Source organism: Syngnathoides biaculeatus, chromosome 2 (assembly GCF_019802595.1).
Source record: "Syngnathoides biaculeatus isolate LvHL_M chromosome 2, ASM1980259v1, whole genome shotgun sequence".
Classification (NCBI taxonomy): Eukaryota; Metazoa; Chordata; class Actinopteri; order Syngnathiformes; family Syngnathidae; genus Syngnathoides; species Syngnathoides biaculeatus.
The window spans coordinates 42,738,741-42,762,027 of NC_084641.1; the positions used below are offsets into that span (position 1 = coordinate 42,738,741).

A 23,287-nucleotide genomic window follows, 5' to 3' on the forward strand; every position below is an offset into this window, starting at 1 on the left:
CCAAATCTACAAGGGAATGGTTCACAAATAAACGTATCCAGGCGTCAGAATGGCCAAGTCAAAGTCCAGACCTGGATCAAATCGAGAATCCGTGGGCAGAGCTGTTCACAAACGCTCTCCATCCAACCTCACTGAGCGCGAGCTGTTTTGCAAGGAAGAACAGGCAAGAATTTCAGTCTCTCGATCTGCAAAACTGATACAGACATACCCCAAGTCACTTGCAACTATAATTGCAGCAAAAGGTGGCGCTACAAAGTATTAATTCAAGGGGGCCGAATAATAATGCATGCCCCACTTTTCAGGTTTTTATGTTAAAAAAAATGTATAAAATATCCAATAAATTTCATTCCACTTCATGAGTGTGTCCCACTTGTTGATTCTTGACAAAAAAAAAAAGTTTTATATCTTTATATTTGAAGCCTGAAATGTGGCGAAAGTTTGAAAAGCACTGTAAGGTCACACATCAAACACTCTGCTTCAGCCAAGAAATCAAGGAATCTGGCTATTCCTTGGTTGAATTTCCAGATGCTTGAAAACGGAACGTTCATCTGTTCAAAAACATTATATGTAAATACAAACATCATGGGACTGCCCAGCCATCACACTGGTCAGGAAGGAAATGGGCTCTGTGGCCCAGAGATGAATGTGTTTTGGTTTGAAATGGATGAAAAGGGGAAAGCTTGTAGACCCGAGAACACGATACCAACTATGAAACATGGAGGTGGCAGCATCGCATTACAGCAGGAACTGGAGCTCTTCATAAAATAGACAGCATCATTAAAAAAAAAAACATGGAGATATTAAGGCAACATCTCAAGACATCAGCCAGGAGGCTAAAACATGGGCCAAACAGGTCTTGCAGACAATGACCCTAAGCATACTGCAAAAAAGATTAAAAGTGGCTTGAGGATAAAGTCAGTCTTGGAGTGTCCTTCACAAAGCTCTGATCTGGATCGAAAATTTGTGGGAAGATCTGAAAAGATGAGTCCGAGCAAGGCAACCAACAAACCTGATTCACTTCCACCAGTTCTGTCAGGAGGAATGGACCAGAATTCCAGCAGAATACTGTCAGAAGCTTGTGGAAGGTTACCCAAAACGTTTGACCCAAGCCATACAGTTTAAAGAAAATGCTACACACTACTAAGTAAATGTATGTAAACTTTTGAGCTCAAAGAAAACATTATAAACTTTTCAAAAAATCACTTTCATTATTGTCAATTGAACCAAATAAAATTTTGTTGATCCTGTGACATCAAAAAGGACCGGTTTAGTCTGATTTGACTTCACATAGCAAGACAAAAAATGAAAAAAAAATGTATGCCAACTTCTGGATTTGAACTCAATACACGGGCGCACACACACACACACACACACACACACACACACACACACACACACACACACACACACACACACACATTAACATTTCTAACCTTTGCAGATTAAAAAAAGGGTTAGGGTTGTTTTTTTTTTTTTTAAAGACTGGACCCAATTAATCTGGAAACCTCAACAGGATCTGGGGTCAAGGTGCTAAAATATAAACAGAAGAACGAGGAACAAGAAATGAGAAGGTTGCAAACAAAAATATTTAACCAATAGAATACACAATTGTTGACATAGAACTGGTTTATTAAATTACAATTGTCAGTCTAACTGCAAAAAAGGATTCAAGTTACCCCATAACCAGGATAGTTCCTTCAGAATATCTTTAGAGCTGTCAAACAATTTGGCTTTTAGTGGGAATACTGGGTTGGTATACAAATAGAAAAATAGTGTTATGTCTACTGAATGAAAGGCAAATGAGTTGTAGAATATATTCTCTTCTTAAATCAAAATGCGACAAAAAGTATCGTGAAGCAAATGCTACAGCTCAACTAGCAGGCTATTTAGCATGCTACTCACAACAATTTGGCTAGAGAAAATCAGGACATCGTCAAAAATAATGTACTGGTGCAAACAATGTCCACTTCCTGTGCTCGAAGCTTTCTGGTCTTCAACTTCATGTCAACTGATCACACTTCAAGCAACTGGGTGTTGACCTCCGGTTGCAAAAAAGCCCTGAAGAGAGACAGCTGTTTTTTTTTTTTTTTTGTCATGGGACCAGTTGCATGGTCATGTGCGTCTCCTCTTGGCTCCTCCGGGGCTTGCAGGGTTGGAAGTCGACAGGAGTTTCTCAGCGCCACGACTCCTCTTCCTCTTCTCTACTTCCTTCCCACCCCCACCTGCTCCTGCTCCTCCTCCTGTTACCCCCTCGACACCACCCTTCTCCTTGTCACGGCCGCTACTCGTCCGCTCTGACATCTTGAGAGAGGAGTTACTTCCTGAAATGGGGTGATAAAAATATTACAGTAAACCCTTGATAAGGATTAAATTTCATGTGTGTAAGCCACTGCCAATATGTAATACTTTATAATGGTGCAAGTACTTTTTTTGTTGTCGACTTGTCACCTTCCAGACACTTTACACCAGTACATGGGTTTGTAATCTAATTCAGTGACATTAACAGCCTATTTGGACAGGGTGTGAACAGGCAACTTTCCTAGCACCCTTGCTCACATTGATGGTCTTGGAAATGTAATCACTATGGGAACCCAAAACTCACTGCTGTAGTTGTAGAAAATCAAGCTAAATGTTTCTCTTTACTCGCATTTGTTCGGGTCAATATTATGAGTCTGTACATTAGCTATCTGTCAGGCTGTGGTTGGTATTTATGAATTTAAATCATAAAACAGAGTTCCTTATGTTTTAAGGTGACGTTCCAGTTATGTTCATTTATCCTCGAGTAATTTCATACCAAAATTACTCAAAAGGTGTCTTTTTCTGTTGAGAAAAATAGCCCAATTTGACCTGCGAGTCAGTGCTGTCACAACAAAATCATACACCCAGTAAAGTCAAGACATTTTCCACACCATAAACCGCACCAGATTATAGAGCACAGTCTCAATTATAGGGTCTATTTTTGTACTTAACACATAGATCAGGCGCACTGTATATCGGACACATGTTAAAACAAGTTAATGAAAGCAAAACAATTCATTTGGTTGAACTTTGTTCTACTATTTAAAAATACAGATTTTTTTTTTTCCACAAATATATCGAAGTCCTCATTTTCGGGATCTGAATTGAACAGCTGGGCAATTTTGCCATCAGCCCTGGTACCCTCGTCATTCTCAGTCAGTCTCTTTGCTGGGTGGCTGTTCAGCAATGATGCTGACTTTCACAAAAGCTCGGACAACTGTCAAAGCAGACGTCTTAGCCCAGGCCTCTTCGCCTGTGGTGGAGATGTGGTTGGGCTGAATCTTTCTGTCAATAATGTTGTTGTTGTAGTAGGTGAGGATCCTGGCTAGCTTTTCTTTGTAGTCCGTTGGCAGGTGCTGCGCCAACCAGGCCTTGTGCAGATGGCAAGATGGCGCCTTTTCATAAAACGAAAGCACCAAGACAGACTTCCTTGAAAGTGTTCCATCTTCATATCGTGTGCTATCGTGATTGCCATTAGCGGAATGTGACTAGAGAGGCTTCTCCTGGTGGTTCTTTGTTTAAAAATCCATTGTTCAAGTTGGTCTTCCAACTCCGGCTACCTCACTTTGTTCCAGCAGAAACTCTGTTTTGTCTTTTTCACTTGGCAGAGTTCATTATACTGCAGGCGTGCCCAGACTTTTTTTTACCCCAAGATCTACTTCTCAACCATCCAGCCTCTCGCGATCGATGTGTGTGGGGGGGGGGGGCACTTTTTTTTTTTTTTATTCTTAGATGATGAAATAGAATGACCGAGTCACGAAGATCTACCTACTCCAAAGATGCAAAACATTTATTTTAAAGTATATTGAGGATTCTTTATGTGTAAACCACATGAGCCAATATTACACAACATAATTAAGTTTAAAATTTTTTTTGTAACTATCCGAGGTCACGATGATAACTAAACACCATGTGAATGAAAATGGACACCCGGGCTGTGTCAATCACATCAGTGGATTCATCCAACGGAAGTGAGAAACACAATTTCCGATGTTCCTCCACACATCAGCCATGGCTTCACAGTGCCGTGTAACTGTACTCCTTTACAGCTGCAGAGATTTTATTGAAGATAACATTTCTGCCTTATTTTTAAAGGATCGGAACAACGAGTCAGCTGTGCCTCTTTTATGTGTGATGTGACGAACCTGGAAACGATGCTTTGGTGTCGCCTTTCGCTGTTAAAGTATAGTATGTGAAAAGTGACTGCTGTGCAGCCAATTCAGATTTTAGTTCGTTCACTATTCTCATTGTCAGCTTGCTTTTTGGCGGAATGTCGATGTCATATTTTCCATAAGCAGTTCGAAAAACCCGTTCCACATTTCACTACACTTGCAGATAAGGCAAACACACTTTGAAAATGACATTGTGGAAAAAAAAATCCACCTCATATTCCGTATGAAAGTGATACGTTTTTTTGTTTTCTTTACTGCAGCATCCATACTCATGTTTAAGCTTTCTTAAGCGAGATCTTAAAAATAGGGGGGCTTACTGACAGCCTGTTTTTCTGTACTGTCGTTTGCACATACACGCTGAGCTAAAGTTAAAAAAAATATATGGCTGATGAACCCCCCCCCTCAGCAAGCAGTCGCGATCGACGCATTGAGCACCCAAACCACGGATTGGTTGATTTTGATTTATCTCGCAGCTCCTCTATTCCCATTTACAACCATGTAACTGATAGCCTGTAGTTTGAATTGTGCCTCATAAGTATGTCACTTTTCTGATGCAATTTGTGGGGTCCTTAGCAAAAAAATGTTTTTCAGCATACCGGTGCTACAGGAGACCTATCGGAGACATGGGAGAGGTAAGCACACATACTGCATGAAGCTTTACGTGATGTTCTTGAATTGTTTTACTGCAGACAGCATATGTAGTGTACGTATTACGTCCCGATGTTGATGAGAAATGGTCAAACAATTAATCAACTGGACCGCTTACCAATACTGTATCGCACAATCTTTTTACAGATTTTAGTACTTTATGTACACAAAATGCACTGGGTGAAAAGGAGAACCATCTATCTTTGAGAAAGTTAAATGAGTTTGAGTGCACCTTATAGTACAAAAATATGGTACAGTCGTACTTCTACTTACGAGTGTCTCTACTAATGAAAAATTTAGGTTACGAAAAGCATCCCTGGAAAAATTTTGTCTCCAATTACGAAGGAAATTCAAGATACAAAAGGGGAAAAAAATGGCCCTGGATTCCACCGAACGTAAACATCCCATACTGTATCTTGGTTTGAAAGTGGCGCGATAGAACTGCTCTCCCAATGGCTATCCCTGGAGCATCTTCCTGGTATCACATTAGCTCGGAGGGACGTAAATCTTTACCCATGATGAAGTTCCTGTATCTTGGTTTGTGTGGCGCGATAGAGCTGCTGTACCATTGGCTATAACGTTGCATATTCATGGCATCACATCCCTCCATTGGCCAGGAGGGACGTCAATCTTTACCCGTGATGAACTTCTTGTATCTTCGTCACTAAGTCCATTGTCATACGCTAGCGCACACTTGTTCGCTACAACTTCTTTGTGGATTTATTCGTCCTTTTTCAGCATGGGCCCCAAGAACTCGATGGCCAGTACCAGTGAGAAGACGATGAGAGTTGTTTTGTCCATCAAAACAAAACGAGAAATCATCGAGAAATACGAAAAAGGCATGTGGCCTCACGCAGTTGCTCCACGGGATTTTGTGAGGATCGAAGTGGAGGTTGAACCTGAAGTTGAGGAAATTGTTTCGCTGTGAAAGGCTGAGGACGACATCTACGAGTTGGTTCAGGAACACCACGAGGATCTTTCGACGTTCAGAAGCACCACAAGGATTTTTCGATGGAGGAGCTAATGGAGCTGGAGGCGATGCAACACACGGCATTACAGGAGCAGTTTAGTGAGAATGGCGTAAAGGAAAAGGCAGCCACTATTTCGTCAGCCAGAATAAAAAGTGTTGATGAAATTGTATGACATTTCAGAATTTATTCAAAAGAATCATCTGTAAAACGTGTTAAGTAGTCAAGCGATCACTCACTTTGATGACGTTTGCCTTACACATTTCTGCAATATTATTAAAAGCTGTCAAAGGCAGGCATCCTTGGATTAGTACTTCACGAAACATTGAAAGTTAAGGTTTGTTTTGAATGAATAGTTTGTGGAATTTATTAATTTTAGTGAAATTAAGTTGTGGAACGAAATAGGCAAATTATATGTAAAATGCGTTTCTACCTTACGAAAAATTCAAGCTACGAAACGACTTCCGGAACAGATTTATTTCGTAACTATAACTGTATCTGAGATGTGCAGGTGAAGAATTGAACCACACTGCACAGAAGGAAAAAAAAAATCCTCAATGCAATGAATTCACAAGAAGTAAATCGTTTTGTAGCGAGGGATTATTGTACTTCTATAATCAACGGGTGTGTTGGTTAAGCCATCTTGTACCTTCTTCATACATAGCGGGCGGCTCTCGCTCCAGTTCTGGGTCCCCCTTTGGCTCCTCCTCTGAGAACACCTTGCCTGCACAGAAAGGGATTGATACGCTCAATATTCCAAAGACACAAGGAACTAAAGACCTGTGAGCCACTAAAATCTCACCTTCCTTCACTTCCTGGATGATATAATCAGGCAGAAAGAAACTCTTCTCTGAGTTGGGAAAGGGCAAGATCTCAGACTCGTGCTGCACATGCAAACACATCAAGTAGAGCATCACACAAGTGAACTAGAGAAATAAACCGCCACTGTTGTTCATGATAACTGCCAGCTTGCACAATACAACGAAACAATGAGTAGAAAAAAATCTGACGTAAAAAATTAAATATCCATAGCACACTCAGGCACATGCATGAGTAATGTGCAGTATGTATAATTATTATTGTGACTAGGGATAGACCTGTATCAGATTCATGGCGGTCTATAATAACTTTGATCAAAAAGATTGCAGTATCACGGTAACTGCAATTACAGCTCTACATTGTGTTATTTTTAAACAAATTTCATTTGTTCTGTTGCCATGTTTGGAACCAGAATTGTTCATACACCAAGGCAGTGTTTCCTACTAAAATAAACAGAAATTTAATTATCTGTTCCAGCCCCAAAATGAAGTTATTAATTCATTCATTTATCATCTACCGCTTATGCAAGGTCAGATCGCGGGGGGGGGGGGAAATAGGGGGGGGAATGGGGGGGGGGTGGCAGTGGCTTTAACAAGGATGCCCAGACTTCCCTTTCCCCATCCATTTCATCCAGCTCTTCTGGGGAGATCCCAAGGTGTTCCCAGGCCAGCCGAGTGACGTAGCCTCTCCAGCGTTTCCTGGGTCGTCCTCAGGGTCTCCTTCCGGCGGGATGTGCCTGGAACACCTCACCAGGGAGGCATCCAAATCAGATGCCCCAGCTACCTCTTCTGGTTTCTCTCAGAAGGACTGGTACCAGAACCCAAACCGTGTGTGGAGGCGACATCCAGACTATATCTTGACCTCACACACCAGCTCGGGCTCCTTCCCTCCCAAAGAGGTGACATTCGACATCCCTAGCGTCACTGTCTGATTTGACTTCAGACAGTGCGACAAAAATTAAATGGGTGTTTTTGTATCGTGTATGTATGCTTCTGGCTTCAACTGTATCCCTAGACTTGACTCAATTTGCTGTACATTTTATTTCCTAGCAATCCCACATTGTTGCAATTAAAAACATGTGAAAGGTAGCGTTCACCTTCCACAAACATTGCATAAAAATTCTGCTGCAGCTGTCAAACTATTAGGAGCCATTCCAAGTGATAACTATTAAAATAGCTAACCCTGTAACAAACTAGGCTACCTTGTAAATGTGTGTTACTGAAACTTAGAGGAGTTGTGGTGAGCAATTCTTGTTCTGTTGAGCTGAGTACTGATGTTTTTCTTTTAAAGGGGAAGTCCACTCATTGAAAATAACAACGTATCAGATAGGTCCTGTAACTTGGTACTACAACTTTAAAATAAAGATTTTCATCAGATATCATTCAAGGTTGTGTTGTGGATATTTATATCGGCAATTTTTTATGTTCCCGGTCGCTAACATTTTGGCGAGTCACATGACGTATGTCTGTGGATGTGACGAGTCATGTGCTCAACCTGAGGCTCGGTTACATTCCTACACACTTATGGCCAGCACCGATTTCTCTGCTTTATCCTTATCTGATGAAGAAATAGAAGTACCGGTTGATCGGGAAGACGGAGGAATACGTCAATACAGATTTGAACCTGTGGCTATCAATAATGTTGAATATTCGGACTTCGCACTAACCAGCCACTGAAGTTTTCAGCCGACTGGGAACGGTTGAAGTAGCGCCATGGCAAATTCATTTTCACCGGAGTCAGCTCTCCCACAGAAGAGGTTGGAAGTTGTCAACTTCTCCAACTTATCATTCAGTTTCCTTGACATTGTTGTGATGGGTTTGGCCGACTTCATATGAATTTGCATCCCACCTTCTCCCATGTTAGATAGGTTAATGAGTTTACCACATGCAGAACATTTTGCTGTATGAATGTCGCAAAGTGCCAGCCAGCCAAATGAGTACAACTCATTTTCTAACCACATGTGGTCCAGGGTTCATAATCAGTCGGACCCAAAAAATTTAAGGGCTTTTTAGGGGCATTCTTAGGGGCTGACACGAAAAATTTAGGGCTGACACAGAAAAAATTTAGGGCCATCGTAGGAAATCAAGAGTAAGGAAAAAAGACTCACCCAATGGTGCCATCGGCTGTTCTTGAGTCATCAAAGGTTCCAGTACCTGTGACAGTGATCACCTGTCGCCCCTTGTGGTAGTTCTCATTTATTTGACCATTGTCAACGTCTTCACATAACAGTATACAGAAAAACAGATTCTAACTACAATTGCAACTATATACACACACAAATGTCTTCTACTGATGTCTGTTTCAGCATCCCTACTCTAGCTCCTTGAGCCTACCCAGTGCCTCCTCTATTTGCTGCTGCAGAGGTGCCAAAGAGGCTCTCTTCTCCTTCGCTCTGCCTCAGAGTGCATTGGCCTCGGTGATAAACCTCAGCTTCCTCTTTTCTTCTGCATGCTCACACAGCCTGTCAGACTTCTCAATAAGCATAGCTATGTAAATCTCTAGTCTGGCTTTTTTGGCTTTGAGGCTGTCTATCTCTGCCTTAGCTGCCTTCCTCTTCTCTGCCTGTTTTGATGCATCCTCCTTCTTCTTTTCCTCCTCTAGATGCTGGACGTAAATACTTCTGGCAGAAGACGCAGTGACCAACAGCTCCCTTGTGATAGGCACCATGTCAGGCCCTCCATATTGCTGGACCATCTCCACTATTTGCCTCCGAGCAATCAGTGACTCCTTACTTAGGTTGTCCTCTGTAACCTTGTTTGTAGAGAAGCCTCTTTCCACAGATCCCTGTCCATGGGACATGAGCAGCAGCTGCTTTATGACGCCCCATAGCTCCTGGAACTGCTTGCTTTCTTACTGATGCAGAGTGGAGTGGAGTGGAGTGGAAGAGCGTGTCCAGCCTGTCCTTAGAGATGTTGAAGTCAGAGAAAGCAACCCTAATCTCCTCATCTTCTTGGATCTTTTCACTCAGTCTCGAATACTGGAATAGAATCCTGTCGCAATTGCTTTCCTCCACCCTTCTGTGATGCCCCATGATGTGTAAGGTTTTTTGGAGTTTTTTGTTGTTGTTCTCCTTTTCATCTTTCATGGCAATGTGCCGGGGGTGCATCCAGCTTAGTAGGTGGACTAAACTGTATATGATGGGGGCCTTCTCCAGCAACTTTACTATTATCTTTACCAGGAAAGTTTGGCAGCTCATTCTAAATTCCTGCTTTACACAGTCAGTTGCAATGCCAGATTTCAGAAGCAGTCTCTCAGCAGCAAAGCCTACGTCTACTTTCGATAAATCCACCCATTGTGACTTGTCACCCACATTAATCTCGACAAGGCTGGTGAGGGAGGCTGCCTTTTTGTTAAGGACTTCAAGCTTGAGGAACTTTTCCATCAGAGTCTTGATGAGGGTGCCCATGTCCTTTGCGATGAAGGGAAGCATAGGCTTGTCAGTCTGGTACAATTTCAAGAATGGTTCCACCAGCCTGGAGCACATGAGAAAGAAGTGAAGCTTGGCAACAAAGATGGGGTCCTGTGCTGCTTTCTGAACAACAGTGAAGGAGCTGTTGGTTGGGCAGGTCACCTTTTTCGTCCTTGCTGCCTCACAGTAATCTCGTACATGTGGCATCAGGGTGATGGCTCTCTCTGCCACATTACTGTTTTCAAGCCATCTGTGCTTGCAGAACATGAGAGGGAGAGTGTCGAATCCAGTGACTTGTTTAAAGTCCTCGCGCCTGGCAGGTGCATCGCGAAACAAGTTGTAGAGCCTGGACAGAAAATATTCCACCCCCCATCCAGCTGCCTGGCAACTGATTCGAAATGCGTTATGGAGGACGTGGAGACTGCAGCTTCCAGTCTGCAGCATACGGCGGGTGGTCATCTTTTCTATTTGTTCTTGAATTGATTTGTACAGCTTCCAATTAACATTGGGGCCGTCCATCGAGAGCTGGAGCAGCTTTTGGTGACCGAAGTCACACACAATAGGGTACAGACGCTCCTGAAGATCAGTTGCTGCTGAATGTCCCAGGAATTCAGAGGTGAGGTAGCAAGTGCGGACCCGGTCATCAATCCACAATCGCACATGAATGTCCAGCTGCTTCTCTTGCATCTCATGATTTAGAGACTCATCAAAGAGGAGGACATACTCTGATCCAGCCTTCACTTTCTGCCTCAGTAGAGATGAAAAGTGGGCAGCGATGCCAAATGTAGCCAGGTATGAAGTCTTCCTTTCCCCACAGTGGTAGTTTTTAGCAATGTCACTGTCTGGGAACATGACTGCAAACTCTTTAGAATTATTTTCGCAAGATTTATAACTAATGGCTGCAGATCACTTTTAAAGTCCACACGATGTCTGCCTTTAACGAGTCCGCCTTCGTGTATTGAACTACGTTCATAGAGCCTGACTTCTGGCTGGTTGAAGTCGATGGCTGGACAACTGTAAGTGCGCATGCACTGCTCGTACCACTGAAGTTGATGCTTCACTATCTTTATATTTTAGAAACCGATTCATACCAACGGAAGATGAGAGAGTCTTCGCCAAATCAGCCTGTCTCTTTTTTTTCCGGTGCGACTCCAGCGCTTTGACGCCCATCTTTCCTAGCTGGTAGCTCTGCTTGCACAGACGGCAGTAAAACATGTGCCGATCTTTTGCATCTCGACGAACCCAGCTTCCGAACTCCTTACTTTTAACCCAAGCATCTTAAAAAATGCACTTCCCCATGATACAAGTTGGATCGATGAAAGACGTAACGAAGACGGCGTGAAATGCCAACTCACGGAAACTAACAATGGAATATCGACGACAAGATGGCGACTCGTCAACACGGTGACTTCCGTTGACAATTTCCGGCTGTTTTAGACGCCAGACGGATCGCTATTTTTTTTTTAAACAAAAGATAATTTTTTTTCCAGGAGAATCTTGGCAGTAGAGGTCCTTCCTTTGATTTTTTATAATTTAAGGCCTTTTTAGGGGCTTGACCGGTTTTCGCGAATTTTAAGGACTTTTAGGAGCCCCTAAATGCACCTTCGAAAATTTAGGGGTTTTTAGGGACTTTTAGGGACGCGTGCGAACCCTGTGGTCAAATCGGCACTTTCCCGGCATATCCGTAACTGGAAACTGTTTGTTTCACTGAGCTCAGGTGCTCCCTACCTCCACGCTTGAATGAACTGACCAAAGTGACGTCACTTTGAGGAATTTCGAGAAACCGGAAATGCACGGTCTTCGCTTGACAGGTTTATTGTTTTAATTAAAACACATGATAAACAATATTTTGAGCTGCAACAACAAAATCCCATGACGTTCTCTGACCCAAGGCAAATATTTTTTATTTACCGGACATTTCAAGACCTGGAAAAGGCAACGTTTTGGCCAATGATAATCCAGAAATTCCCTGACCCGTACGAACCCTGCTCAGAGCTCGCTCGCGGCCGGCCCCCGGAGCTCACTTGTGGCTGGCTGCCGGAGCTCGCTCGCGGCCGGCCCTGGGTAGGAACGTAACAGAGCCTCAGGTTGAGCACATGACACGTCACATCCGCGCATGTAGGTCATGGGACTCGCCAAAATGACAGCGACCGGGAACATAAAAAATTGCCGATATAAATATCCACAACACAACCTTGAATGATATCTGATGAAAATTTTTATTTTTAAGTTACAGTACCAAAGACATGACCTATCTGATACATTGTTATTTTCAATGAGTGGACTTCCCCTTAAAGGGATTGCCACTTCGGGTACGTGGGAGTACCCAGAAAAAGTGTGTGACTGGCATGTCTAGGAAGCACTCATTTTGTTCCGTTACAGTTCTGTTTTGGCATGAGTACATCTTTATTAGTCATGTTTCCTGCTTTGCAACAAAACTAAGACAAACGGACTCACGTCTCCTGTGTTTCTTTGGAGGAACTCACTGTTCACTTCAGAGTTTTAAACACAAATATACATAGGGAAAGTCTTGTCAAAAAAAATTCATACACCAGATTTCTGGCACTTTGTGTGCAGAGCACTTCAACGAATGTGAATGTCTAGAGAGCAGTGTGGGTGAGGAGACTTCAAAGTAATTTAACTCAAACAAGGGACAATACAAATGGTCAATCGCTAATACTGTTGGCTTTTTGTTCTCCTCTCATTTATTCTAAAGAAGGCTTGGTTTAAAGAAGAACTTGACACAAAGATGCTGGATGTTGTTTTTAGGATGTACGATTTAGTGTTGAACATTTGTGTGTGTGTTCGTCCTTACCAGTGCCTGCATGTCGTACATGCTTCCCAGATGATCCCAAATGACTGAAGAAGAGATCTGGCGGCCTATATTCTGACTAAACTTGTCTCGGATGCAGATCATGTGGAAGTGCCGGTTTACTCCTGCACACACGCAGGAAATCATCAATCAATCAAGTCGAGAATAATGAGCAATGTGTTGATCATACTGTGTCATTGAAACAAAATGTCCCATAATCCTTTTCAAGCACATCATGAGGGGCCTCACAGGTCCCAATTGGTTTTGTAAAAATTGTTGTTGTGTACAGTCACAAATACGTTATGTACCTTTAATGGATGGATGCAAAGGATTCACACATTATTGGAACTATATTATTCTTATTCCACCTACTTTGTGACAGACCCGCGTGTCGCCATTTTAAATCCGATTCACTTTGTTCCAACTTGGACATGTTCAACAATTTGTAGTGTATGGCAATAATTAAGGTTGCAAAATTTCCCCATTTTCCAATGAGCCATTTCTTGAACCCAAAAATTCCCCCATTCATTTCCAAACTCATATTCACCAAACAGGCGCAAAGGTGGCACAGCCGTAAAGCATTAGCCTCACAGTTCTGAGGACTGGGGCTCAAATCCCGGCCTCGGCCTGTGTGAACTTCGCAAGTTTTCCCCATGCCTGCGTGCGCTTTCTCTAGGCACTCCGGTTTCCTCCCACATCCTAAAGACATGCATTAATTGGAGACCCTAAATTGCCCCAAGGTGGGATTGTGAGTGCGACTGTTGTCTGTCTCCATTAGTCCAGGGGATCGGTGCAGATTTTGACCAGAGTTGTTCAGTTTGTGATAAAAGCATGAAACTTTGCAAAAAGGAACTTTGGGGTGTACTGATAATTTTCAGATATGTAGCCAATCAAAAACAGACATATTTTGGCAACCGTTTCATCCTAGCAACGTAGCAGCAAACCTTGTTCGATCAAGTGTTCTAGAATTTTAGTGTTACCATTTTTAAAGGAAAGTTTATTTTCTTCTAGACAGATATGAAAAGCATCCTGCTTGATATTTTAGCCAAATTGAGGAAATGTGCGCATCTAGCTCTGAAAAGCTGTTTTTCGCTGGAAAAAAGTTACAAATATGAGTATTTCCAAAACTAAAGCTTTTTGGTTGGTTCCAAAGGCTTTTCATGTTGCGTAGTGGAGAGTTCCACGCAATACATGCAGAAATTAGGCTCGAAAAGCATCCTGCTTGACATTATAGCCAAATTGAAGAAATGTGTGCATCTTGCTCTGAATCTGTGGTGCTGCATGCGCAAGTCTGGTGTGGCGGAGAAATATGTTAATAGTACAGGACATGTGTGAGGGCAGCAGAACAGCGGTGAGTTGTGCCGTTGGTCTGTCAGAAGAATTTAAAGTGGAGGTGGGACTGCATCAGGGATCCGCGCTTAGCCCCTTCCTGTTTGAGGAAGTAAAGGATAGGCTGAAAGATTAGGTTAGACTGGAATCCCGTGGACTATGATGTCCGCAGATGATATTGTGATCTGATGTGAAGGCAGGGAGCAGGCGGAGGAACGATTAGAAAGATGGAGGCACGCAAAAAGGAGGAAAGGAGAGGAATGAAGATTAGCCGAAGTAAAACAGAATATATGTGCATGAATCTGAGGGGCGGAGGAGTAGTAGTGAAGCTTCAGGGAGAAGAGATAGCAAGGGTGGATGACTTCAAATACTTGGGAGTCAACAGTACAGAAAAGAAAAATACTGAAAAAGTGGTAAGGAAGTTAAGAAAAAGGTCCAAGCGGGGTGGAACAGTAGGCGGAAGGTGTCTGGTGTTCTATGTGACAGAAGAGTCTCTGCTAAGATGAAGGGCAAAGTTTATAAAACTGTGGTGAGGCCGGCCCTGATGTACGGATTAGAGACGGTGGCACTGAAGAAACAACAGGAAGCAGAACTGGAGGTAGCAGAAATGAAGATGTTGAGGTTCTCGCTCGGAGTGAACAGGTTGGATAGGATTAGAAACGAGCTCATTAGAGGGACAGCCAAAGTTGGATGATTGAGACAATGTTCGAGAGAGCAGATTGATGGTTTGGACATGTTCAGAGGCGAGAGAGTGAGTATATTGGTAGAAGGGTGCAGAGGATGGAGCTGCCAGGCAAAAGAGCGAGAGGAAGACCAAAGAAAAGGTTGATGGATGTTGTGAGGGAGGACATGATGAAAGTGGGTGTTAGAGAGGAGGATGCACGAGATAGGTTTAGGTGGAAAAAGAGGACACTGTGGCGATCCCTAACGGGACAAGTCAAGACAATTGTAGTGCATAAGAAACGACAAATGTATGCAATTTCTCATTCAGGTCAATAAACAGTATTTTTTTTTTTCTGACATGGCACATGAGACCAGAAATTCATGGTTGCTATTGAGGGAAGCTGTAATCTGTAATAATAACTACGGCATCTACTGTAATAATAAAATGTAATTATTATAACATGTATAATGGAATAGCACATATGATGTGCTGATTAGTCTTGGCCACCTCAAGATACCACAAGTACCTAATCTTCAAATAGGACATAACTAAGTTGATATGCGGGCAACAAGTCGGTAAGTTGGAAAAAGAACACAATCGACAGATGAAATGAAGATGCACAGTTTTCCTCAACGTAAAAGATCCTTTCCTACATTAAAACAGACTTTGGGACTCAATACAGTTAAACAGGTGAAATATTATCCAGTGCTCTTTGGACAAGAATATTTCAGACTAGCAGACAGACCATCAGAATCCATTGCTTTCTAGACAATACAATTAGTTTGGATTTACATGTTTTCACAAGCACCTTGGCACGTGCAATAGAGTGTACATTTTAGCTAAGCAGGTGTACTACTTGCAATTTCTGCATAGAACTCTGCATTTGCAGAGTAACAACTCTGAATATGAGGCACTGGCTTGAGTAAGGGTTGTCCATCGGGGTTGCCATATTTCAAGACAAGTCCATCCCCAGTCTCCATGAGCTGCTAACTGTAGGAATAATTCTGAATTTAATTAGCACACATCTTCTAATACAGAAATGCTTTGCTCTGCTCTCGATAACCTGGCAGCCGCTTAACAGGAGACAGAACAAGAACATCTAATCATCAGAACTGTTAGAACCAGGAGCACCTGTTGTCTGTTAAAGAAATAATTACCATACAAAGAGTCACCCAAAAGGTAAGGTGAGCAGAGTCCAGCATAAGGTGGGTGCAGATTTATAGTATCTGAAAATACCCAAAGGCTGGTGAAGATTAAAAAAAGAGACCTGACTCATTTTAGTGGAGGGACTTGATTGACATGACTTCAAAATGGCTAAATAAAATGATAGCATGTTGGGCTGCAATGTTAACAGCCATAATGATATTTTGGTTCATATAGTACCTTAGGGCACCTGTACAGCTGAAATAAAAACACAACAGAACCAATACTTATACTCAGTCAACTATGCCTACCACACATAAAAGAGAAGCTCATTTCAAATAACATTGATAAACAACAATGCGGCAGTCACCGAGGCAAGGGCAGGACTCTACATGTGGCTCCCAATGAATCAGTTAAAGGGTATGGAAGGTCCTCAATTGACCTTTTTGCTAATATTATACAGTTTTTTGTGCAGAATTAAAATCTGAAATCTGTTATGAAGGAAACATTTTTATTTTTCGATTATCGGCAAAAAATGATTGCACATTCCTGGATTCGCTGGAAAAAGATGGAAACAGAGCGGAAAGAAACGATTAGGGGCGTGACGTCAAACATCAAGGCGGCCATTGGAATTCATTGTAAGAACGACAATGACTTTTCCGATATTTCGAGCGATGACCACTATTCTGAAGGGTCCCACGAAGACTTTGAAGAACACGAGCTTTAACAAGGGGTTAAAGGTAATCAATTTGAGCCAGTTAGATAGCAGACGCACGTTAGAATGCAGACGAAAAAGCTGGCCATGAAGATTCAGAGCAAGCAGTCAGACTAACAGCGCATGATGTGCCTCATGTTGGGAACAAAGACTGATAAACATTTGTGAAGTTCTTGTTTGGTTTAGTCAGTCAGAAACTGATAAATAGTGAAGGCTTCCATATCCTGAATCTATATACGAAGTTTTCGGTCTCGTTTTAAAATTATGCAAAACCCATCCAGGGTTCATACTCAGTCTGACCCAAAAAATTTAAGGGCTTTTTAGGGGCATTCTTAGGGGCTGACACGAAAAATTAAGGGCAGAGACGGGAAAAAAATTTAGGGCTGACACGAAAAATTTAGGGCCATTGTGGGAAAGAGTAAAGAAAAAAGACTCACCCAATGGTGCCATAAACCGTTCTTGGTTCATCAAATGTTCCAGTACCTCAGTACCTGTGACAGTGATCACCTGTCGCCCCTTGTGGTAGTTGTCATTGATATGACCATTGTCAAGGTCTTCACATAAGAGTCTACAGAAAAACAGATTCTAACTACAATTGCAACTAAATACACAAATGTCTTCTACTGATGTCTGTCTCAGCACCCCCACTCTAGCTCCTTGAGCCTACCCAGTGCCTCCTCTATTTGTTGCTGCAGAGGTGCCAAAGTGGCTCTCTTGTCCTTTGCTCTGAAGATCAGTTGCTGCTGAATGTCCCAGGAATTCAGAGGTGAGGTATCAAGTGCGGACCCGGTCATCAATCCACAATCGCACATGAATGTCCAGCTGCTTCTCTTGCATCTCATGATTGAGAGACTCATCAAAGAGGAGGACATACTCTGATCCAGCCTTCACTTTCTGCCTCAGTTGAGATGAAAAGTGGGCAGCGATGCCAAATGTAGCCAGGTACGAAGTCTTCCTTTCCCCACAGTGGTAGTTTTTAGCAATGTCACTGTCTGGGAACATGACTGCAAACACTTTCGAATTATTTTCACAAGATTTGTAACTGTAATGGCTGCAGATCACTTTTAAAGTCCACACGATCTCTGCCTTTAACGAGTCCGTCTTCGTGTATTGAACTACGTTCATAAAGCCTGACTTCCGGCTGGTTGAAGTCGATGACTGGACAAATGTAGGTGCGCATGCACTGCTAATACCACTGCCTGAAGTTGATGCTTCACTGTCTTTATATTTTAGAAACTGATTCATACCAACGGAAGATGAGAGTCTTCGCCAAATCAGCGTGTCTCCTGTTTTTCCGGTGCGACTCCAGCGCTTTGACGCCCATCTTTTCAAGCTGGTAACTCTGCTTGCACAGATGGCAGTAAAACATGTGCCGATCTTTTGGATCTCGACGAACCCAGCTCCCGAACTCCTTACTTTCAACCCAAGCATATTGAAAAATGCACTTCCCCATGATACAAGTTGGATCGATGAAAGAACTACGCTACGTCGTAACAAAGACGAAGTGAAATGCCTACTCACGGAAACAAACAATGGAATATCGACAAAATGGGGACAAGTTGTCAACACGGTGACTTCCATTGACAATTTCCGGCTGTTTTGGACGCCAGACGGATCGCCATTTATTTTTAAATAAAAGATTTTTTTTTAGGGAGGATTTTGGCGGTAGAGGTCCTCTCTTCGATTTTTTTTTTTAATTTAAGGCCTTTTTAGGGGCTTGACCGGTTTTCGCGGATTTTGAAGGACTTTCAGGAGCCCCTAAATGCACCTTCAAAAATTTAGGGGTTTATAGGGACTTTTAGGGGCACGTGCGAACCCTGCATGTATTTAGTAAATAGGCCCGCCCGTTCATCGTACAGCGCAATAAACCTGCCTGTGCTTGTATGAGAAACTATCTGCAGTACAATGTGTGTCACTAATTTGCATCTACAAGGCTCATTTATTATTGCACCAAAACACACAGAAGATGATAACGTAGTCCAGTCTATGTTGGTATATTTTCACAAATAAGGATTTTAATGAACAAAATCCATTTAAAATGTCAAGTTAATTTGAGAGCAATAACTGGTTATAACTTGCTTCACCATGAATGTAATTTCACGTGCTAACTGATGCCATAACCAGACAGTACCCAGACCTGTCCAAATCCCATTTTTGTCACAATTTTTCCCAAGATGTCATGAGCAAAACCGCAAAACTTTATACTGAAAGCTGTAAACCGGTGTCTTGTGGTTTTGTTTGGGCACTAAAAGCTTAAAGGGCTACTGTCATGAAATAGATGGTTTTTAGTAGGTTATTAATGAAAAAACACACACACATATATATATATATATATATATATATATATATATATATATATATATATAATGTATATAATATAGTTTTACCTCCAGGAAGTTAGCTCGTTGTTCCTTCATGTTAGCCAAAATGCCGCCTTGTTGCATTGCTGGACATTGCTTGAACACTCGGGAGAATTGATTTACCCTTCATAAGTTTGCAAGAGACCCGGTTCGTCATGAAAAATTGTTTGCACGGGTCCAGAGGACAAGAGCTTCGTGGGTTCCAAATAACATGTAGGTGTGTATACAGCTACTAAAAAAATAAGTTTGGGGCGGATCATGTAATCGGTCTCATAACGTAACAAAACATCCGTGTACGAAATATGTCGATGCGCGCGTCGGACGGCGTCGGGCATTTGCGTCGCTTCACCAGCAAAGGCTGCACTTTGGGCTCGCGGACGGCGGCGGCTCTGAAGAACCCAGCCAAGAATGCCTCACTCAGCCGCATGCGCGCAGTAAATCGCTCCGGCTCGTCGGTGTTGTTCATCGCGTAGTATGGCGGCTGTGAACAACCTCCTAAAGCAGCACGGCTCGGCTCCATTATAAGCTACCATGGTGGCAAAAATGAGCCACACTGGCTGCGGCGCCGCGTTCGGCGGTGACAGCTTCTGCGAAGGCTGCGCGTCAGGCTTTGCGGACGGCGGTGGCTCTGAAGAACCCAGCCAAGAATGCCTCACTCAGGCGCGTGCGCGCAGTAAAGCGCTCCGGCTCGACATGCAGACTCCACACAGGTGGGGCCGGGATGGAACCCGGGTTGTTACTTGTGATAACGCGTCACAGAAAAAATGTTTGGCAAATATATAAAAAACTTGGTGTTCTCTGTCCTAGTTTCTATAGCTGTGTTTGCAGCTATTCTTACATTGTGTGGTGCTGTTGTATTCCCTTTACCAACTTATCACCACTGCTACTACCCCGACAAATTCAAAATTGACAGAAAAATATCTATAATTGGAAAAACTGGGTAATGACAGTGATATTGTTGGGCACAAAGGTGACGTTATCACTTCTCTTCCAGACCTGTTCTCTGATCCAGAAGATTACAAGTGATTAGTGCTATATTTTCCTGAGTGTAACTATGTTTTCATAAATATGATTTTGTAGAATAAAGCCGAAAGCGTGACCTATTAGATGATGTGACGATTTCAGCAAATGTAGGATAAACGGGGGAAATGTAGGAATAATTGTAAATAATTAAAAAAAAAAACTGCTCCTGCCGGCAATGAAGAATACTTTGCTCTGCTCCAATTAAGAAACTGTTCCTGCCTGCAATGAAGAATGCTTTGGTCTGCTCTAGATAATGTGGCAGCAAATGTAGGATAAACTGGGGGGAAATGTACTAATTGTGAATTTAATTATACATCTGCTTCTAATCAATAAATGCTTTGCTCTAGATAAAGTGGCAGCCGTTCAACAGGAGATAGAACAAGAACATCTAATCAGGAGATGGAACAAGGAGCACCTGTTGTCTGTTAAAGAAATTATTACCACACATGTATTCGGCAAACTTGCACACACATGAACAAACAAGTACACTTTGTTTCCAACTATGTTTTGCATCCCAGGCTCCTTTTTGTAACAGCCATGTAAATAATGGGTGTTTTGAAACCAAATAAATACAGGTGCTGAGGACAGGCTAATCGGAGAGTGCAGTGGTGAATTGTACGAGACAGTTCCTCTCCTCTCTCCTCGCGAGCTGTCAAACTTGAACTGGTGTCTTTGCTTCCTTTTTGTCGTGTTTAATGAATGTCTAATGGTCCTTTGCGAATGGCAATCTTCAGCTGCGCCCCCCCCTTAGCTACAGTGTCCATCCCCCACAACCGTCCAAAACAGCGACTGAATATAACGGGTTTGAACTGTATTCTCTGTCGCGTATTCCAGATAATATTGGTGTATGTTTTTTGCCAAATGCGTCACACTTGTCCAAGAGAGTTCTACAGAGATTTCTCAACTATTTCACGCAAGGATATGTATACAGAATTAAGATTTTGGACGGAGCAGGACGCAATGTCAGAGTTACAGCGAAACGTTGGCAATCGATGCAAAAATGTTTGATGCCTCACAAACTTCATATTGAAATCCTTTGCTTGTAATCGAACCCAGTGCCCTGTCTTAAAAGTCCGATGCAATAAAAATAGGCAAAGAGACATTTCTCTTGTTTGACATCACACATTTACGTACCACTAACTGAACTCTTCGGCATAAAAGATTATACACTTAATTCAGCAGGTCAGTGACATGCTAACAAAGTGAAAGTTGTTCTCCTGCAATGTATAAAGCACTGATAATATTCAGTCAAACTCAGAGAAGATACTTCCCTCACTTACCTTCGAACATACAGCCTTACGTTCGTTGATATTGTCCACACTCAGTTGTACGCGCACTCTTCCGCGAGCCTTAATCCATTGTAGACACTTCCTCAACTGTGCTTTACACTTTGGGAAATGAATCAACCAGCCCCCTTGTGACCTAGCAGGATATCTTTCATCAGAACTGCAGGTTCCCCAAGCGGATCTGAGGACCATCTTGTTCGTAACATTAACTTTTCCAAGCGCACGCGACTGTTAACCAGCATTGCTTGTGGGACATGACAGCAAGAGGGGCAGGTGAAGCCAGGGGTTAAGACATTGCGGCTATCTGATTGGCTATTATTGTACAAGTGATTGACAGGTCGGAAAGGTCCATTGGTAAACCTGACCAGTAACTGATGATGTCTCTTGGTTGCAGAGCTCCAGTCGTGGCCTCCTTGTAGTGTGGTTGCTCGAATATGTTATTCTAATGCAGCCTTAGTTGGAGGAAGTGATGCCATTTGACATCCTTTTCGTGTGAACAGTGTTTTCCTGGTCTCAATAATGGAGGAAGCCGTACTGGTTCTGTCGTAGAGAAGTATCGTGAACTGTTCTAAAGATGAATGTGTTTCACTTATCTCTTTCAGGGAATTGTGAAGAACGTCAAAGGCTGCAGCGAACTCATCGTGAGCCTCCCAAACTTTCCAGGCAATCTTTTCACCAATTTGAGCAAAGCTATACAGGGAATTCCGGGGTCCAAGGGATGCAGATATCTCATGGACAGGAATGTAGCAGAACTCTTTGGTAGTTCCAAATACAATCCAGAGTTGTACTTCATCTAACAGCTGCACTGTTGCCACTCCCAAAACTTCTACATCAGTATCAACTGTGCGAACAGATATCTTGTTGATGCCTTGCATTAATGCATCATCAATGTGTACCATCACCCTAGGATCTGCTTCTTAGTAATGGCAAGGAGCCATTCTACTTGTGTTTCACATACACACAACATACGATCCATATGTGAGTATGAGCATTTGTCGATATGCAGACGGAATGATTGTCCTCAGTACACTGGTCTAAGAAACTGTTGCCTGTTTTATGGTGTGGGGCTTGCAGACTCAACTCTTCTCCTTTGAACAGAACCACACTGTACCCTAATTTGTGATTTCATATGGAATGAAGATATCTGATACATAGTCTTTGAAAGTCTTGCACCCTATGGGCCTCAGCATATTGACCAGAACTGCACAGTCAAAGATTTTAACATTCATGGATGGTCAACCAGGAGAAGATTTTATCAGTCTAAGCAAGCACTAACTGGTCTTCCCAACTATGAAAACACATGCCCATGGACGAGAACGTGACAGAGAGTTGGGTTATACTTGATTGTCAGAGTCATCTGGAAATAAATATCTGAAAAAAAACTGGAAAATACATATTTCTCCATTGATGATCTCACAAAACAAAAATGAGATATTATAGGATGTACATGCACTGTTGGTATGACAAAACGAAGTTATTGGCAACCGTTGCTCTGGAAGAGGAGTTTGATATTAGTTTGATATTGATCTAAAACTATTAAAAAAAATCTATTTTTCCTTAATAATGATCTTACGAAGTAATAAGTAGATATATGGTATATATGCACGGTTGCTACAAAAAAAGCAATTCCTTCGCAACTGTTGCTATGGAAGGGCAGTTTGATAATAGTTTATCTAAAACTGATCAGTACCCATTGCAAATGTTGTTTTTTGTTAACTGTACAAAGCTAAAAGTAGATCATATAAGGTATATATAAACCATTGCTATGAAGAATCAAGTCCTTGGCAACCGTTGCTATGGAAGGCTCCAGAATCTGTTTCTGACAAATTTCATGATTTTATCACTTTTTCACCAAATGAACCATTTTGGCACCGATTGCCTGTCTCCTTGTGCCCTGCGATTGCCTGGCAACCAGTTCAGG

The 23,287-nt window shown here is 42.4% G+C and overlaps 1 protein-coding gene across 1 annotated transcript in view; it reads right to left on the reverse strand.

The window, feature by feature from the left end:
* Window positions 1–1,608: 1,608 nt before the first annotated feature.
* The window catches only part of mrgbp (MRG/MORF4L binding protein), a 37,306-nt gene continuing 15,627 nt past the window's right edge, over window positions 1,609–23,287 (reverse strand). Inside the window, exons 2-5 of the mRNA XM_061806601.1 lie at window positions 12,850–12,971; window positions 6,609–6,690; window positions 6,456–6,530; window positions 1,609–2,321 (exon numbers count right to left, since the gene is read on the reverse strand). Of these exons, the coding sequence (XP_061662585.1) occupies window positions 2,113–2,321; window positions 6,456–6,530; window positions 6,609–6,690; window positions 12,850–12,971 (488 nt within the window). The 3' untranslated portion in view covers window positions 1,609–2,112. The remainder of the gene's footprint in view (window positions 2,322–6,455; window positions 6,531–6,608; window positions 6,691–12,849; window positions 12,972–23,287) is intronic.